This window comes from Pomacea canaliculata, linkage group LG1 (assembly GCF_003073045.1).
Source record: "Pomacea canaliculata isolate SZHN2017 linkage group LG1, ASM307304v1, whole genome shotgun sequence".
Lineage (NCBI taxonomy): Eukaryota > Metazoa > Mollusca > Gastropoda > Architaenioglossa > Ampullariidae > Pomacea > Pomacea canaliculata.
In genome coordinates this window covers 12,958,234-12,975,168 of record NC_037590.1, presented here as the reverse complement: position 1 = coordinate 12,975,168, position 16,935 = coordinate 12,958,234, and the positions used below count along the sequence as shown (strand labels likewise).

Below are 16,935 nucleotides of genomic sequence, written 5' to 3'. Positions count from 1 at the left end.
GTGCAAGATGCTCCTCCTGTGCTTCAAATGGAGCTCATTGACCTGCAGTGCAACTCTGAACTCAAAGCCAAGTTCAGGGAGTGAGTGGAAAAGCAGACAAGCTCGGGCAATTTTTGAGAGAATTGCCCCCTAGCTTCCCTGAGCTTTCCCGAATGTTCAAGCGGACCATGTGTCTTTTTGGGAGCACATACTTGTGCGAAAAGCTCTTCTCTACCTTGAACTTCAATAAGTCCAAGTTACAGATCCAGACTTACTGATGAGCATCTTCAAGCCGTACTGAGGTCTCAACTGCTTCCTCCCTTAAGCCAAATGTGGCTCGGCTATGCGAGAGTAAGCGCTGCCAGACCTTCTAGCAGCAAGAAGTAGGCAGAAGAAGCCATGTTCAAAACAGTTTATGTCAATGTTCCATTCATATTCAGAAAGTTAAATGTTAAAAGAAATGCTAATACAGACATTTGAATCTGAATAATAATAATTACATTTCTCTGTCAGCAACTATATTTTCTTCAGTCTTCTATATCTGCTGTATTATTATTATATTTTCATTTTCAATTTATTTATTACTGATTGATTTATTTTTCTTATAAATTTGTTTAATTTATTTTTATTTTTTAATAAGATGAAAAAATAAGACATTTGATGACATTGGAATGTTTTTGTAAGAGCTTTTCTTGTGGAAAAGCTGATGCGGCCCAGCCTCATCCAGACTCTGCCTCCAGTGGCCCCCGGGTAAATTGAGTTTGAGACCCCTGATATAGAGGAAATGCTGCGTTTGGGAATTATTCGGGAGTCCAAGTCACCCTACGCGTCGCCAGTTGTGGTAGTGAGAAAGAAAGATGGAAGCAACAGGGTGTGCGTCGACTTCAGGAAACTTAATAAACTTACCCACTTGGACCCAGAGCCCATGCCGACGCCGGCTGATCTGTCCGACAGCTGAGCGGTGACAGATTCTTTACGAAAATCGATTTAAGCAAGGTTATTGGCAATGACCATACCCCGAAGAGACATCCAGAAAACAGCGTTCGTTACACCCGATGGTGTATACGAATTTTTGAGAATGCCATTTGGAATGAAAAATTCAGGTGCAACATTGAGGAGGGGTTTAAAGAAGATATTAGACGACTTGGAGGGTATCGTGCACTACTCCGACGAATATACTGGTTCACACTCAGACTTGGAAGATCATCTCCGCGTGATCCGCGTGCTGCTTTGATCGCATCGTCGAGAACAACCTGACTGCCAGCCTAGTAAGTGTATACTCGGCACTGATGACGTAGACTTCATAGGGCATCGTCTTAAGAGCGGAGTGAAAGGAGTGCACGAGGACAATGTCAAGAAGGTGAGAGATGCACCAAGGCCACAAAATAAGAAGCAGTTACGTTCTTTCCTTGGCCTGGCATCCTTTTATCGGGAGTATATGCCTCACTTCGCAGCCGTGACGGCACCTCTCACGGACCTTCTAAAGAAAGGACAGCCAAATTCACTCGAGTGGGTGAAGCGCAAGAGCGGGCATTTGTTACCGTCAAAACATTCCTGACCAAGTGACCCGGTGCTGCAGCTCCCAGATCCTTCTAAGATGTACGTTTTAAGCACAGATGCATCAGATACAGGATTGGGGCGGTTCTGATGCAGGAACACGAAGGAAGTTATTCCCTGTTTGCTACGCAAGCAGAAAGCTGAATGGGGCTGAGAGAAGATACTCCACTATCGAAAAGGAGTGTTTAGCCATCGTATGGGCGGTGAGGAAATTCCGGTTATACCTGGAAGGAGTTAGGTTTACCATACGGACAGACCACAACCCTCTCACCTATTTGAACACTGCACGATTTGAGAACAATAGGGTGATGAGTGGACCCTGTTTTGCAGAACTTGACGTGCATTTTTGACTCTGTAAAGGGATCGGACAATGTTGGTGCTGATTTCTTGAACCGGGTTGGCTCAAAGAACTGAACTGAGCTGAATATAACTACAATGAAGGATACTGTGATTAGCAATTACATGTGTGAAGTTTTGTTAAGTAGCTTTATTGTTAAGAGACTGGTTAGTTTTGATGTGAGGAGAGATCATGCTTTAATTTGGTTTTTAGTTGAGAAGATGGATGATACCTTAAAATGTTTGTTTCATTTCGTATGTTTGTAGAAGAAAGTCCTGCGGAGTTTCTTCTTGAAGTGGGAGGGTATGTTACGAAATTGAGTATTTTTAGTTTGACGGGGCCTTGGCAGGAAGTGGCGATGTCAAGGCCAGGGCGTACTGCGTCTTAATTTTTTAATATTTTTTTTTTTATTTTGCATTTTTAGCATTTTTGAAGGGATCTATAAAAGCTGGGGTAGACCTAGGTGGTCGTTATTCGATTTTTCTGAGTTGTTAGTAGTACTCTGTGTGAGTTGTTAGTAGCACTCTGTGTGAGTTGGAAGTAAGAGGATGCGAGTAGCCTGTGTGGCAGTCCGCTGATTATGTGGTTATAACGTTGAGTTGTTGAACATTGAAATAATACTGAGAAATATTACAGTGTGAGCCGCTGTATACGTGTTCTATCTTTTGTTCAACGGATGACTGAAGTGACTTTGTACAGGAAAGTGTGACACCGCAGATTTTCAGATCTTTAAACGAGCCAAGTTACCGCTACGGTCGTAACAAAGTGGTCTAATCTATAAACGCTCTTTACAAGTTAATAATAATTTATAATAAAAATTATAACTATTCATGTCATCAGAATATGTGTGTGCTTATGTAAATAATAAACCGATGCAATTTTCACGTTTTTTGATGTCTCATATCACCTCAATTTCTTTATCATTATTATATTCTTCTTAAAGTAACAGAAGTCGTAAAAAGACAGTTGTTGTTGGTCCTTTTTTTACGACCATCTCATCCATTACATACATTAAGTTTTACCCTTACATCATCCACATGCAAGAGACCTTTATTGATGGACACTAAATTTTCTTGTATGGGTATCAGCATTTGTTTCCCGAACTTTTTTTCGCAACAGGACCGTTACATCTATCATTATTACTTACTCACGTGCAACAATCAGATTCATTGAACTTTCTTCTTGGGAGCGTCGGACAAGATGAAGAAATTCGACGCAAAGTCACAGAGAAGTTTCTCGACACCTTTATTCCGTTAATAATATTACAAATTTTAACCAATCACTTAATTAACTTTAATAAGTTATATTGTATTGCTTTCAATGTACTCATTATGGTCGTTGTAAGCTTGTGCAGTAACTTTAGTCGTCTACATGTTTAAGTCACTGCTCATAACGTCCCGTGTTAAAATGTTAAAATGTGATTTACTTTTTGTCTATAGAAGAACAAACCTAAATGATCTTAAAATGGAATCAATGTAACTTATCAGAATACACGTAGCTCAATTATGAACAGTGTAAAAGCTGATGACTTCGACGTTGCTGTACAGTATAATGTCACGATGATAAACTGCTGCCATCTGACAACACTTATCAAACAAAAATACAGACGCATTATGATAACGAACTGCACCTCTTTTTTAAATAAATTAAATTATAGTTTGACAATAAAGCCGATCAAACTATGGTAACTGTGGGATACACAAGATAGTGCAGATCGAAGCTAGATATTTGCTACACGCACCCAGTGGCTCTGGTGACACAATCACCCTTCCAGTCACCAGTCACTCTACTCACCAGGAGGGCGACATTGGGTCGGTCACCATCAGCTGGTCCCAGCCACGATGAGTGTCGTTAGTGTAACTAGTTCTAAGTCGTTGGCTCGATTGCGGAAACTTTTTTTCCTGAGTAGGAAAAAATTTCCAACTGGACTTTTGATTGTAAACAATTTTTGTCTCTGTCTATTATGCACCGTGCAATCTACCCCAACACCAACTCATCTATGTATAAGTGACTATTTGATGATGCCGCTGGTTAATAATGCTTAGAGTGTTTGACTGAACACTAATTCTAGGCTAATGATGGCACTTACAGCTTTATCAGTCCTTCCAGACTGAAGCTGAGTCACTTTTGACTGCTCTGTGCGTAAGGTAATAGTAGTCCCCAGACCATTCGGTTGTAAAGTCTTCACTTATCTCGGGGTCAATTTTGTGTCCGGTGTAACCGTGTCTGCCTCCTTTCTCCTTCCCCCTCCCTTTCTATCTCTATGGATCATGTGCCTATACTCCCCACCTCAGACATCCGAGGAACACTGGCTACGTCAAACGGGCATCGAACCGAATAAAATATACGTCTTCGGGTGGGGACACCCTTGCATTCGCTTCCTTCTCTCCGATTGGCCGGAAGAAATGTTAGGGAGAGGACTCGGTCTCCAAGTAAGTAAATACTCATGTTACATTTACATATTTAAAGAGAAAATAAGCTTTATAAATTCAGTTGATGATAATTATTATTCTTACTTTATGTTGTATACTAGTTTTGGAGTAGGGTGGACTCGACAAAATAGCCTCAGTACCTCTTTACGGAATCTTCTTCCGCTGATGCAATACAACAGAAAATTAACGGCGTGGTTAGTGTAGGTCAAACAGTTAAATATAACTCGAACTAAGCTGTGCCTGGCCTTCACAAGAGCGCTGCCTGTCGCCAGAAGATTTTGTTCCACTGCTAAAATAACTCCCATTGGGCCAACTAGTGCAAGAAAAGCGAGAGTCACGAACAACAACATGAGAGTTATCTGGCGGTTTTCTATTAATCTTCTACTGTGAGACATACTGAGCCTTAAAGAAAGTTCGCTTGATTGATTAACATTGCTTATAATAAGGATATTCAAAATAAGAAGAGCAAAAAAGGGGATATAACAATATACGCTTGCATCTACCCATGGCCAGATCAAATGGAGAAATAGTTCACCCGCTTCCCCCACTGCACTACACACATTTGTCTTGAGGGCGTCATTCCACGAAGAGCCTCTGGTAAAACAGTTGTGTATGTTGACAAACAACGCTACAACAGTCACTGTCCCCACGGCCATGCGGGCTCGCCTGATGGTAAACAGGTAGCTTGCTTTGAGAGGATATTTTATCATCAGATACCTTTCAGTCGTCATGGCCACAGTCACCATCACGCTTGAATGAACAGACAAAAAGAAAAAGAAGAAAAGCGTTGCACAAGTGAATCTGGAATACAGAGTCCTGCCATCTTGTACTCCCCATGTGAACATGATGAAGTTGATTGATTCTGCTAGAGCATCATACATGGACAGAGCAGTCATGTAGGTCAAAGTCGTGGAACGCGGCATTTTACCGCAGAATAACACAGTCACAGACAGACAGTTGCCGACAATACCCAGTCCAGTTAACACAGGTGTAACTGTGGCAGCTATTATGTTGGACACTCTATATTCCCAGTAATCCTCCAAAGAGTTTTCATTTGTGTGATATAAGATTTCTTGATAGGACATCATCTGATTTTCAGAGACATTGAGCATAGCTGCCAGATACGTGGTCACATCCATTTCAAAATAACAAATACACTTACTTCTCTGAGAGATTACATGTGGCACCGAGAGTCAAATGGCGTACGTGGTCTTGGCTATGAGGGTCAACGTTTCTCCCAGTCTCATTGTCCTAATTGTATCCAGTGGGGATATTGAATAGCGAAATAAAACTGTCAATGTTCCTTTAACAGACATTTAAAACGTTGTAGAACTATAAAACGACTGCAAATACAATAAGCGTTGCAAACTCAGAAAAATCTTCTTTTGGATACTTTTGATGGACTAAGTCGTCTAAGCCATCAAATACAATCGAGTATATTTCATCAAATTGGCAAAGAATACTTGCGTAGAACATGTTCTTCCAGTTAACAGGATCAGATCTGACATACAACTGCCTTCTACTATCACATTTTATAAAATGTGTACCACTCTATGTATGATAACAAGCTTTTAAGGCTTTTTGAACTACAAAATACTTATTTGTTATTTGCAGCTGACGTTTCTCAAAATCACTCGGAATGTGTACACATTGTTGGGAGAATAAATAAAATGGAATTATCCTGGAAAATCAACCATCTATTTATCCAAGAAATTTGTAAAATCTTATCAAATGTTTGTCGGAGTTGAAATACTATTTGAAAACACTTGAAACAGTCGATATATAGTTCACTGTTCCATATTCTGTGTTCAAATAAAGCCATATTTTTATAGCCGAAAATGCACAAATATGTAAGAGAAGCCTGTTAAACTTCTTGTAGTTGATCTACCATGCATTCCTTCCATTCAAAACTACTTTAAATGACAAATAAACTTAAGCATTCCACACTTTATAGATGTCTCAAATATTAGCTTTCAGCTCCATTTCTAAAATGACAAAGCCGGTGTCTTTTCGGTCTTGTTATTAAATAATTGATCTGTCAAATAAGAGAAAACAGGAATGTTTTCTCGGAAAACATTTTTGTGTTTTTTGACAGCACACTTAGAGCAACGTGGCAGAGACTTTATAGCACGGACATTGTTTTACTATTATTCATCTGCCAGCCCGTGTAACTCATCAACTGAGTCTGAGATACACGTGTCCCTTCCCTCTCTCTTGGGGATTGAAAGCAACTGTCATCCTTTCTTTCATATCATCCCGTTACTGGCACTTGAAGTACCAGTCGTAGGGAAGACAAGAAGGACCGTAGCAGAGATGAGGTAAACAAACAGAGCAGGTCTTCCCCACCAGTGAGAAGAAGGTCCACTAGCCAACCTCTAGTCTTCTGTTTACCACAACGCCGACCGCGTTCATCGCAACCTTGGAGGACCGACTTCGTCAAGGCATCATGTCGGACGACGTGACTGAAACACTTCACTAGTGACGGTAGCAAGCAGATACTCCTGTGGACCTACTAGACAGGTGACTAAGCTGCATATGAAGTTCATTCGTTTTTGCTCCTTGTAGAAAATCTAAAGCATTCTTTTCAAACGCTGCTCTAATTTCGTGAGCAAGGTCCACATGTGAAGGTCTGTAACTCGCTGTTGCTAGCCACCATGGAATGAATATCGTCAGAAAAGCAAAGGTCACTGAGTAGAATTCCCCTGATCAGCACGAAGACGGGATGGTCTTGGAGTGTATCCCGCATGATTTTATCCAGGTAGATGTTAAAAAGCGCTGGCAGTACACCCACCATCGCGGGAGAGAGCTTTCTCACTTGGTTGTTGAAGAATACCGAACTCGTGTAGTCGTGCATATCAGACCTTCCTCCAAACTGAATGAGCACAGTCTGTTCCATAGCCCCTCGTGAAATACTCTGTCGAACGCCTTCGTAAAGTTAATAAAATTAAGTACAGAAATATTACCTTGCCGAAGGATTCGACACATCTGCTCATTAGTGCTCCTGAATCTGACCTATTCTTCAGCGGATCCTGTGTGTCTGACAGCAGACACGGGACAATTACCTGGGACCGAGGGTTAAGTATTGGCCGGTATTTCGGTCGTAGGAAGCTTTCGCCCCGATGCCGTGTCAAGGGTACACGGACTTTTCGCCGACGGACGTTTCGCCGCCGGACGTTTCGGAGCCGGACGTTTTGCCGATCGGACGTTTCGCCACCGGACGTTTCGGAGTCGGACGTTTTGCCGACCGGCGTTTCACCGCCGGACGTTTCGGCGCAGGACACTTCATTTCGGCATTTCACGTGGGACCTTTAGCCGAAGTCAAGTGTGTGACGCCCCTTAGCTCACACATTTCTCTCGCCATTGTATCAATGTATCAGTGTACTCTCTCTCACTATCCCTCCTCATGTGAACCGTTAGCTTACACATTTCTCTAGCCATTGTATCAATGTTTTTTCTCAAAGCTGTTGCGCATAATCTGTGACAATCAAAGTGAACTGTCTGTGAAGTCTGTGTTTAAAAATATGTTTGAAATAAAGAATTATTGTGTAATCTAGTAGTTACTTTCATTCTTTGAGAAGTAAGTAAGCTCTCTCTCTCTGACATAATGCGGCGAAACGTCCGTCGGCGAAACGCCGGTCGGCAAAACGTCCGACTCCGAAACGTCCAGCGGCGAAACGTCCAGTCGACAAAACGTCCGGCTCCGAAACGTCCGGCGGTGAAACGTCCGTCGGCAAAACGTCCGCACACGGTGTCAAGCACTTATTTTCTGTCGGAGCTGTCTCTCTTAGTCAATACTTACTTCCTTAATTGTCATATTCCTGAAATGTTAGAATACGTCGGCTAACGTGGGATTTTATCGGAATACTTCTTTGACATTGTAAATATACAACTACAGTCGGACCTCGGGTACACGGACTTTTCTCCGACGGACGTTTCGGCGCGGGACACTTTATTTCGGCATTTCACGCGGGACCTTTAGCCGAAGTCAAGTGTGTGACGCCCCTTAGCTCACACATTTCTCTCGCCATTGTATCAATGTATCAGTGTACTCTCTCTCACTATCCCTCCTCATGTGAACCGTTAGCTCACACATTTCTCTCGCCATTGTATCAATGTTTTTTCTCAAAGCTGTTGCGCATAATCTGTGACAATCAAAGTGAACTGTCTGTGAAGTCTGGGTGTAAAATTTGTTTGAAATAAAGAATTATTGTGTAATCTAGTAGTTACTTTCATTCTTTGAGAAGTAAGTAAGCTCTCTCTCTCTCTCTGACATAATGCGGCGAAACGTCCGGCGGTGAAACGCCGGTCGGCAAAACGTCCGACTCCGAAACGTCCAGCGGCGAAACGTCCAGTCGACAAAACGTCCGGCTCCGAAACGTCCGGCGGTGAAACGTCCGTCGGCAAAACGTCCGCACACGGGACCTCGATAAGTCGACCTTCCCGAAGTCGAAAACCTCCCTATATCGAATTAATTGTTAGTTCCCTGTCAAATACATGACCTATTACGCCATTTTCCCTAACTCGAAAACTCCGTAATTCGATTTTTTTTTCGGGTCCCTTTGAGTTCTACTTCTCGAGGTCGGACTGTGGGAGGAAGCCCCTTTCATTGACAAGGACTGGGACCTTCGACCTGCAGGATCTGGCTGTGCTCGAAGACCGTCGCCATGTGAGAACAAGAATGACCAAGTCAGTGTCAGTGAGTTGCCATAGTCCTGATAGGGAATTAAAATGTAGAATTTACTGAATATAACGAAAAGCAATTATTAATTAGCCTTCATTTGTTCATTCCTTTCTTCCTCCAATCATTCTTTCTTGGCCATTTTTTTCCTTCAATCATTCTCTTTTTCCTTTCTTTCTTTTCCTTTCTGTAGTCCCATAAATCCAGAATAAAAACCAAAAATTAGCGAGTGTTCCATCTCTATTACATTTAATATGTGTTGTGCATATAGCATTTGATTTCCTTATAAAGAATTCTACAGCTGGCCATTCGCCACTTTGGACACCGAGTATTAAATACTTCAGCTTTACAAACAATAAACATCGACACCGGAACTGCTTTACATTTATCCAAATGGAGTAGGAGGTACCAATGTTTGGCTTACCACTTTCTTTTACATTTATAAGAATTACCGTAAATCCTCGATTTGTCGTTTTGATCTTGAAAGTATTCAAACGTGTGCAAAAGAGACATAAACTTTTATGCAATCCTTTTCAAACTAATACAAGAAAAATGATAAAGAATATGAAGTATGAATGGCACAAAACACTGCGGAAGGACGTCAAATTTCTATCAATAAAAATTAGTCGATAATCCGCTTCATGTTTTCGGAGAGGAAAATATATTAACCTTAGATGAAGAGTTTGTGACAAAATATCGGCGGAAAGCATCATCAAACAAAGAGCTAAGAACTCTGATCTAGAGCAAGCTTTTTCATTCTTCGCTTCACAGCAGTGGCTTAGGAACAAAATACTGAGGAGACAAGAATGTGAACGTAGTTCACTGTCAGCATGATGATTGTCCCCCACCCCAAAGACGAGCATCTTTCTCCACCACTGCACCCTTTGAAGTAATTCCCCTATAACCCCTGACCTGCGGGCTTACAGAAATGAAGTGTTGGCACAGACAGTAGTTTCAAACACTGCGTGATAATAATGAACATACAACATGGTAACAGATTTATAAAAAGCAATAAAACTATAATTAGTCTCAAAGACTTCTAAAATTCTAGCAATATTTGTAACATACGATGTCGTAGTAAGGCAGACAACCACAAAAGGAGAAATATGTCTTCTAACCTGCTCATTATGAACAGTGTAAAAGCTGATGACTACGATGTTGCTGTACAGTGTAATGATAATCAGCTGACATCTGAAAACACATTTCAAACAAGAAAACAGACGCATTACCATTATCATAACGAACAGCACATCATTTTCAAAGAAAGCACTAAATTATAGTTTGACAATAAAGCCGATGAAACTATGGTAACTGTGGGAAACCCAAGATAGTGTAGAACGAAGACAGATATTTGCTACACGCACCCAGTGGCTCTGGTGACACAATCACCCTTCCAGTCACTCTATTCACCAGGAGGGCGACATTGGGCCGGTCACCATCAGCTGGTCCCAGCTACGACTAGTGTCGTAATTATTACTAATCTTAAGTCATTGCGTTGACTCTAGGCTTAATTGTTTTTCCCGAATAGGAAAAAATGTACGAAAATTTCCAACTGCAATTTTGGAAGCAAACAATTTTTGTCTCTGTCTATTATGCACCGTGCAATCTACCCCAACAACAACTCATCTATGTATAAGTGACCATTTGATGATGCCGCTGGTTAATAATGCTTGTGAAAATTCAACTTTAGAGTGTTCGACTGATCGTAATTCTGGGTTTTCTTCCGCGACCTTTTTACACTAATTCTAGGCTAATGATGGCATTTACAGCCATATCAGTCGGTCAGACTTAAGCCGAGTCACTTTTGAGTGCTCTGTCGCTGGTATGTATTTATACCTGTGTGTAAGGCAAAAGCAGTCAGTGACCTTTCGGTTGTAAAGTCTTTACTTACTTCGGGGTCAATTTTGTGTGCAGTCTGTCTCCTTTCTTTTTCTCCCCACTCTCTCTCTCTTATTCTCTATCTCTCTCCCCAACCCTCCATGGATCATGTGCCTACACTCAACACCTCGGACGTCCGAGGAACATTGGCCACGTCACACGGGCATCGAACACGTCTTCGTGTGGGGACACCCTTGCTCTAACCAGAAGCCTTTTGCTTTCTTCTATCCAATTGGCCGGAAGAAATGTTAGGCAGTGGACTAAGTGTCCAAGTACGTAAATACATGTGTTACATTTACATATTTCAAGAAAAAATTACCTTTATAAATTCAGTTGATGATAATTATTATTCTTACTATATATTGTACGTTGTTTTTTGTGTCGGTTGGACTCGACAAAATAGCCTCAGTACCTCTTTACGGAATCTTCTTCCGCTGATGCAATACAACAGAAAATTAACGGCGTGGTTAGTGTAGGTCAAGCAGCTAAATATACCTCGAACTAAGCTGTGCCTGGCCTTCACAAGAGCGCTGCCTGTCGCCAGAAGATTTTGTTCCACTGCTAAAATAACCCCCATTGGGCCAACTAGTGCAAGAAAAGCTAAAGTCACGAACAACAACATGAGAGTTATCTGGCGGTTTTCAATTAATCTTCTGCTGTGGGACATACTAAGCCTCAGAAATAGTTCGTTTGATTGAGTGATATTGGTTATAATAAGGATATTCAAAACAAGAAGAGCACAAAAAAGGGGATATAACAATAGAGGCTTGCATCCACCCATGGCCAGATCAAATGGAGAAACAGTTCCCCCGCTTCATCCACTGCACCACACACATTTTTCTTGAGGGCGTCATTCCACGAATAGCCTCTGGTGAAACAGTTGTGTATGTTGACAAACAACGCTACAACAGTCACTGTCCCCACGGCCATGCGGGCTCGCCTGATGGTGAACAGGTAACTTGCTTTGAGAGCATATTTTATCATCAGATACCTTTCAGTCGTCATGGCCACAGTCACCATCACGCTTGAATGAATAGACAAAAAGAACACGAAAAAAAGCGTTGCACAAGTGAATCGTGAATACAGAGTCCTGCCATCTTGCATTCCCCATGTGAAAATGATGAAGCTCACTGATTCTGCTACAGCATCATAGATGGACAGAGCAGTCATGTAGGTCAAAGTCGTGGAACGAGGCATTTTACCGCAGAATAACACAGTCACAGACAGACAGTTCCCGACAATGCCCAGTCCAGTTAACACAGGTATAACTGTGGCAGTTATTATGATGGACACTCTATATTCCCAGTAATCCTCCAAAGAGCTTTCATTGGTGCTATTAAAGAATTCTTGAATGGACGTTGAGGTCGTCGGCTGACTTTCAGAGACATTGAGCATAGCTTCCAGATACGTGGTCACATCCATTTTAAAATAACAAATACACTTACTTCGCCGAGAGATTACATATGGCACAGTGAGTCAAGTGACTTACGTAGTCTTGGCTATGGGCGTCAAAGCTCCTCCCAGTCTCATTGTCCTAAGTGTATCCAGTAGGCATATTGACTAGCGAAATAAAACTGTCAATGTTCCTTTACGAGACATAAATAGCGTTGTATAACTACAAAATGACTGCAAATACAATAAGCGTTGCAAACTCGCAAAAATCTTAGTTTTGCTACTCCTTATGGACTACGTGAAGTCTCTTAAAATCACTCGGAATGTGTACACGTCGTTGGGAGAATAAATAAAATGGAATTATCTTGGAAAATCAGCCGTCTATTTATCCACGATATTTATAAAATCTTAGCAAATGTTCGTTGGAGTTAAGCTTGAAGTACTGTTTGAAAACACTTGAAATAGTAAATACAAAGTTCACTGTTCCATATTCTGTGTTCAAATAAAGCCATATTTTTATAGCCGAAATGCACAAATAGGTAAGACAAACCTGTTAAACAGTTTGTATTTGATCTACCATGAATTTCTTCCATTCGAAACTACATTAGACAACAAATAAACTTAAGCATTCCACATTTAGATAGATGTTTTAAATATTAGCTTGCAGTGCCGTTTCTCTAATGACATTGCCGCTGTCACTTAGGTCCTGTTAGCAAATAATTGATCTGTCAAATAACAGGAAACAGGAATGTTTGCTTGTAAAACAATGTTTGTGTTTTTCGACAGTACACTTAGATCAAGGTGGCAGAGACTTTATAGCACGGACATTATTCCAGTGTTATTCATCGGCCAATCCATCTAACTCATCAACTCAGTCTGATAGAAGTGCCTCTTCCCTCTCTCTTGAGGATTGAGAACAACTGTCATCCTTTCTTTTGTGTTATCCCGTTAATGGCATTTGAGGTGCCAGTCGTAGGGAAGACATGATGCTGCTCTAATTTCGTGAACAATGTCCACATCTCAAATTGCATGACTGACACCACGAGAGGCTTGTAGAGTCTAAGTATGGTGCGGATGCTGACGCCCCTGCTCTCCTAAAGTTCATGGACTGGTCATCGCCGCTGTCGCTGCTGTGATCTTTGATATACGTCCTCAGCAGAGCTACCGTTTGTGGAAAGGGTCATGAACAGGTATTTTAAGTGCTACACCTGATCCAGTTGCTCATCCTTCATTCTGATATCGGTACACGGACGTTTCATCGCCGGACGTTTCGGAACCGGACGTTTTGTTGACTGGACGTTTCGCCGCTGGACGTTTCGGAGTCGGACGTTTTGCCGACTGGCTTTTCGCCGCCGGACGTTTCGGCGCGGGGCACTTCATTTCGGCATTTCACGCGGGACCTTTAGCCGAAGTCAAGTGTGTGACGCCCCTTAGCTCACACATTTCTCTCGCCATTGTATCAATGTATCAGTGAACTCTCTCTCACTATCCCTCCTCATGTGAACCGTTAGCTCACACATTTTCTCTCGCCATTGTATCAAAGTTTTTTTTTCTCAAAGCTGTTGCGCATAATCTGTGACAATCAAAGTGAACTTCTGTTGAAGTCTGTGTGTAAAATTTGTTTGAAATAAAGAATTATTGTGTAATCTAGTAGTTACTTTCATTCTTTGAGAAGTAAGTAAGCTCTCTCTCTCTCTCTCTGACATAATGCGGCGAAACGTCCGGCGGCGAAAAGCCAGTCGGCAAAACGTCCGACTCCGAAACGTCCAGCGGCGAAACGTCCGTCGGCAAAACGTCCGCACACGCTGATATCTGATTTGTTAGATTCGATGGTGTTTACCATGACCTTTTTCTTCGTGCTCAATCTCATACGCATTTGAACTGTCAGAGAGTTTGTATGTGAGGATCCGTATCTCGCTGCTGCTAGTAACCATGGAATAAATATCGTCAGCAAAGTGGAGGTCTCTGAAAGTTATCCCACTATTAAAACGAATATGGGATGGTCTTGGAGTGTATCATGCATGATTTTCTCCAGGAAGATTTTAAACAGCACTGGGAATAGTGTGCGTACCTGGCATTACACGGAGCTGTCTCTCTTAGTCAATACTTATTTCTATAATTGTCCTATTATGAAATGTTAGAATACATCAGCTAGCGTTGGAATTTAGCGGGATACTTCTATCACATTGTAAATATACAGCTAGGAGGACGCCCCTTCCATTAAGAAGAACTGGGACCTACTACCTGCAGGATTTGGCTGTGCTCAAAGACCGTCGCCATGCCAGATCAAGAATGACCAAGTCAGTGTCAGTGAGGTGTCATATGTCCTGATAGGGAATTGAATGTGGAATTTACTGAATATAAAGAAAAGAAGTTATTAGGTAGCCTTCATTTGTTCATTCCTTTCTTCCTCTCATCTTTCTTTCTTGGCCAGTTTTCCTCCTTCAATCGTTCTCTTCTTTCTTTCTTTCTTTTCCTTTCTGTCGTAGCATAAATCCAGAATAAAAACCAAACATTTTTGTGAGTGTTCCATCTCTATTACATTTAATATGTGTTGTGCTTCTAGTATTTCATTTCCTTATAAAGAATTCTGCAGCTGGCCAATCGCCACTTTGGACACCGAGCATTAAATACTTCAGCATTACAAACAAAAACAACGACATCGGAAATGCTTTACATTTTTACCCATATGGAGTAGGACACATCAATGTTTGGTGCACCACTTTCTTTTACATTTATAAGAATTACCGTAAATGTTCGATTTGTCGTTTAGATCTTGCAAGTATTTATACGTGTGCAAAAGAGAAATAAAATTTTATGCAATCCCTTTCAAACGAATATAAGAAAAATGATAAAGAACATGAAGTATGAATGGCACAAAACATTGCGGAAGGACGTCGAATTTCTATCAATAAAAATTAGTCGATAATCCACTTTATTAGTTCAGGAGTCAAACCAACAAAATGTCTTGTTTTCAGAGAGGAAGATATGTAAACCTTAGGTGAACACACAGCATCGGGGGAAAGAATTTTAAAATAAAGTGATAGGAATACAGATCTAAAGCAAACCTGCTCTAACAAATAAACCATCCGCTTCCTTCTATTCGATTGGCCGGAAGAAATGTTAGGGAGAGGACTACATGTCCGAGTAAGTGAATACTCGTGTTACATTTACATATTTCAAGAGAAAATAAGCTTTATAAATTCAGTTGATGATAATTATTATTCTTACTTTATGTTGTACGTTGTTTTTTGTGTAGGGTGAACTCGACAAAATAGCCTCAGTACCTCTTTACGGAATCTTCTTCCGCTGATGCAATACAGCAGAAAATTAACGGCGTGGTTAGTGTAGGTCAAGCAGTTAAATATAACTCGAACAAAGCTGTGCCTGGCCTTCACAAGAGCGCTGCCTGTCGCCAGAAGATTTTGTTCCACTGCTAAAATAACCCCCACTGGGCCAACTAGTAGAAGAAAAGCTAGAGTCACGAACAACAACATGAGAGTTATCTGGCGGTTTTCAATTAATCTCCTGCTGTGAGACATACTGAGCCTGAGAAACAATTCGCTTGATTGATTAATATTAGTTATAATAAGGATATTCAAAACAAGAAGAGCGAAAAAGGGGATATAACAATATACGCTTGCATCCACCCATGGCCAGATCAAATGGAGAAACAGTTCACCCGCTTCCCCCAATGGACTACACACATTTGTCTTGAGGGCGTCATTCCACGAAGAGCCTCTGGTAAAACAGTTGTGTATGTTGACAAACAACGCTACAACAGTCACTGTCCCAACCGCCATGCGGGCTCGCCTGATGGTGAACAGGTAACTTGCTTTGAGAGCATATTTTATCATCAGATACCTTTCAGTCGTCATGGCCACAGTCACCATCACGCTTGAATGAATAGACAAAAAGAATAAGAAAAAAAGCGTTCCACAAGCGAATCTTGAATACAGAGTCCTGCCATCCTGTATTCCCCAAGTCAAAAAGATGAAGCTGATTGATTCTGCTACAGCATCATACATGGACAGAGCAGTCATGTAGGTCAAAGTCGTCGAACGCGGCATTTTACCGCATAGTAACACAGTCACAGACAGACAGTTCCCGACAATGCCCAGTCCAGTTAACACAGGTGTAACTGTGGCATATATTATGTTGGACACTCTATATTCCCAGTAATCCTCCAAAGAGTTTTCATTTGTGCGATATAAGATTTCTTGATAGGACGTTGAGGACATCGGCTGACTTTCAGAGACATTGAGCATAGCTGCCAGATACGTGGTCACATCCATTTCAAAATAACAAATACACTTACTTCTCTGAGAGATTACATGTGGCACAGTGAGTCAAATGACGTACGTGCTCTTGGCTATGAGTCGTAGAGTCAACGTTCCTCCCAGTCTCATTGTCCTAAGTGTATCCAGTAGGGATATTGAATAGCGAAATAAAACTATCAATGTTCCTTTAACAGACATTAAAAGCGTTCTATAACTATGAAACGACTGCAAATACAATAAGCGTTACCAATCACAAAAATCTTCTTTTGGCTACTCTTGATTGACTAAGTCGTCTAAGCCATCATATTCCATCAAGTATGCTTCATGAAATTGCCAAAAAATACTTGCGTAGAACATGTTCAAGTTAACAGAATAAGATCTGCCTTTTCATACAACTGCCTT

General features: G+C 41.3%; 2 protein-coding genes across 2 annotated transcripts; both read right to left on the bottom strand.

The window, feature by feature from the left end:
* Positions 1-4,385: 4,385 nt before the first annotated feature.
* Positions 4,386-5,444, bottom strand: LOC112561333 (FMRFamide receptor-like). Its single transcript, XM_025233790.1, has one exon. It carries the CDS (start codon positions 5,442-5,444, stop codon positions 4,386-4,388), a length of 1,059 nt encoding a protein of 352 aa, XP_025089575.1.
* Positions 5,445-15,328: 9,884 nt separating this feature from the next.
* LOC112561257 (FMRFamide receptor-like) lies at positions 15,329-16,146 on the bottom strand. Its single transcript, XM_025233663.1, has one exon. It carries the CDS (start codon positions 16,144-16,146, stop codon positions 15,481-15,483), a length of 666 nt encoding a protein of 221 aa, XP_025089448.1. The 3' UTR covers positions 15,329-15,480.
* Between the last annotated feature and the right edge of the window lie 789 nt (positions 16,147-16,935).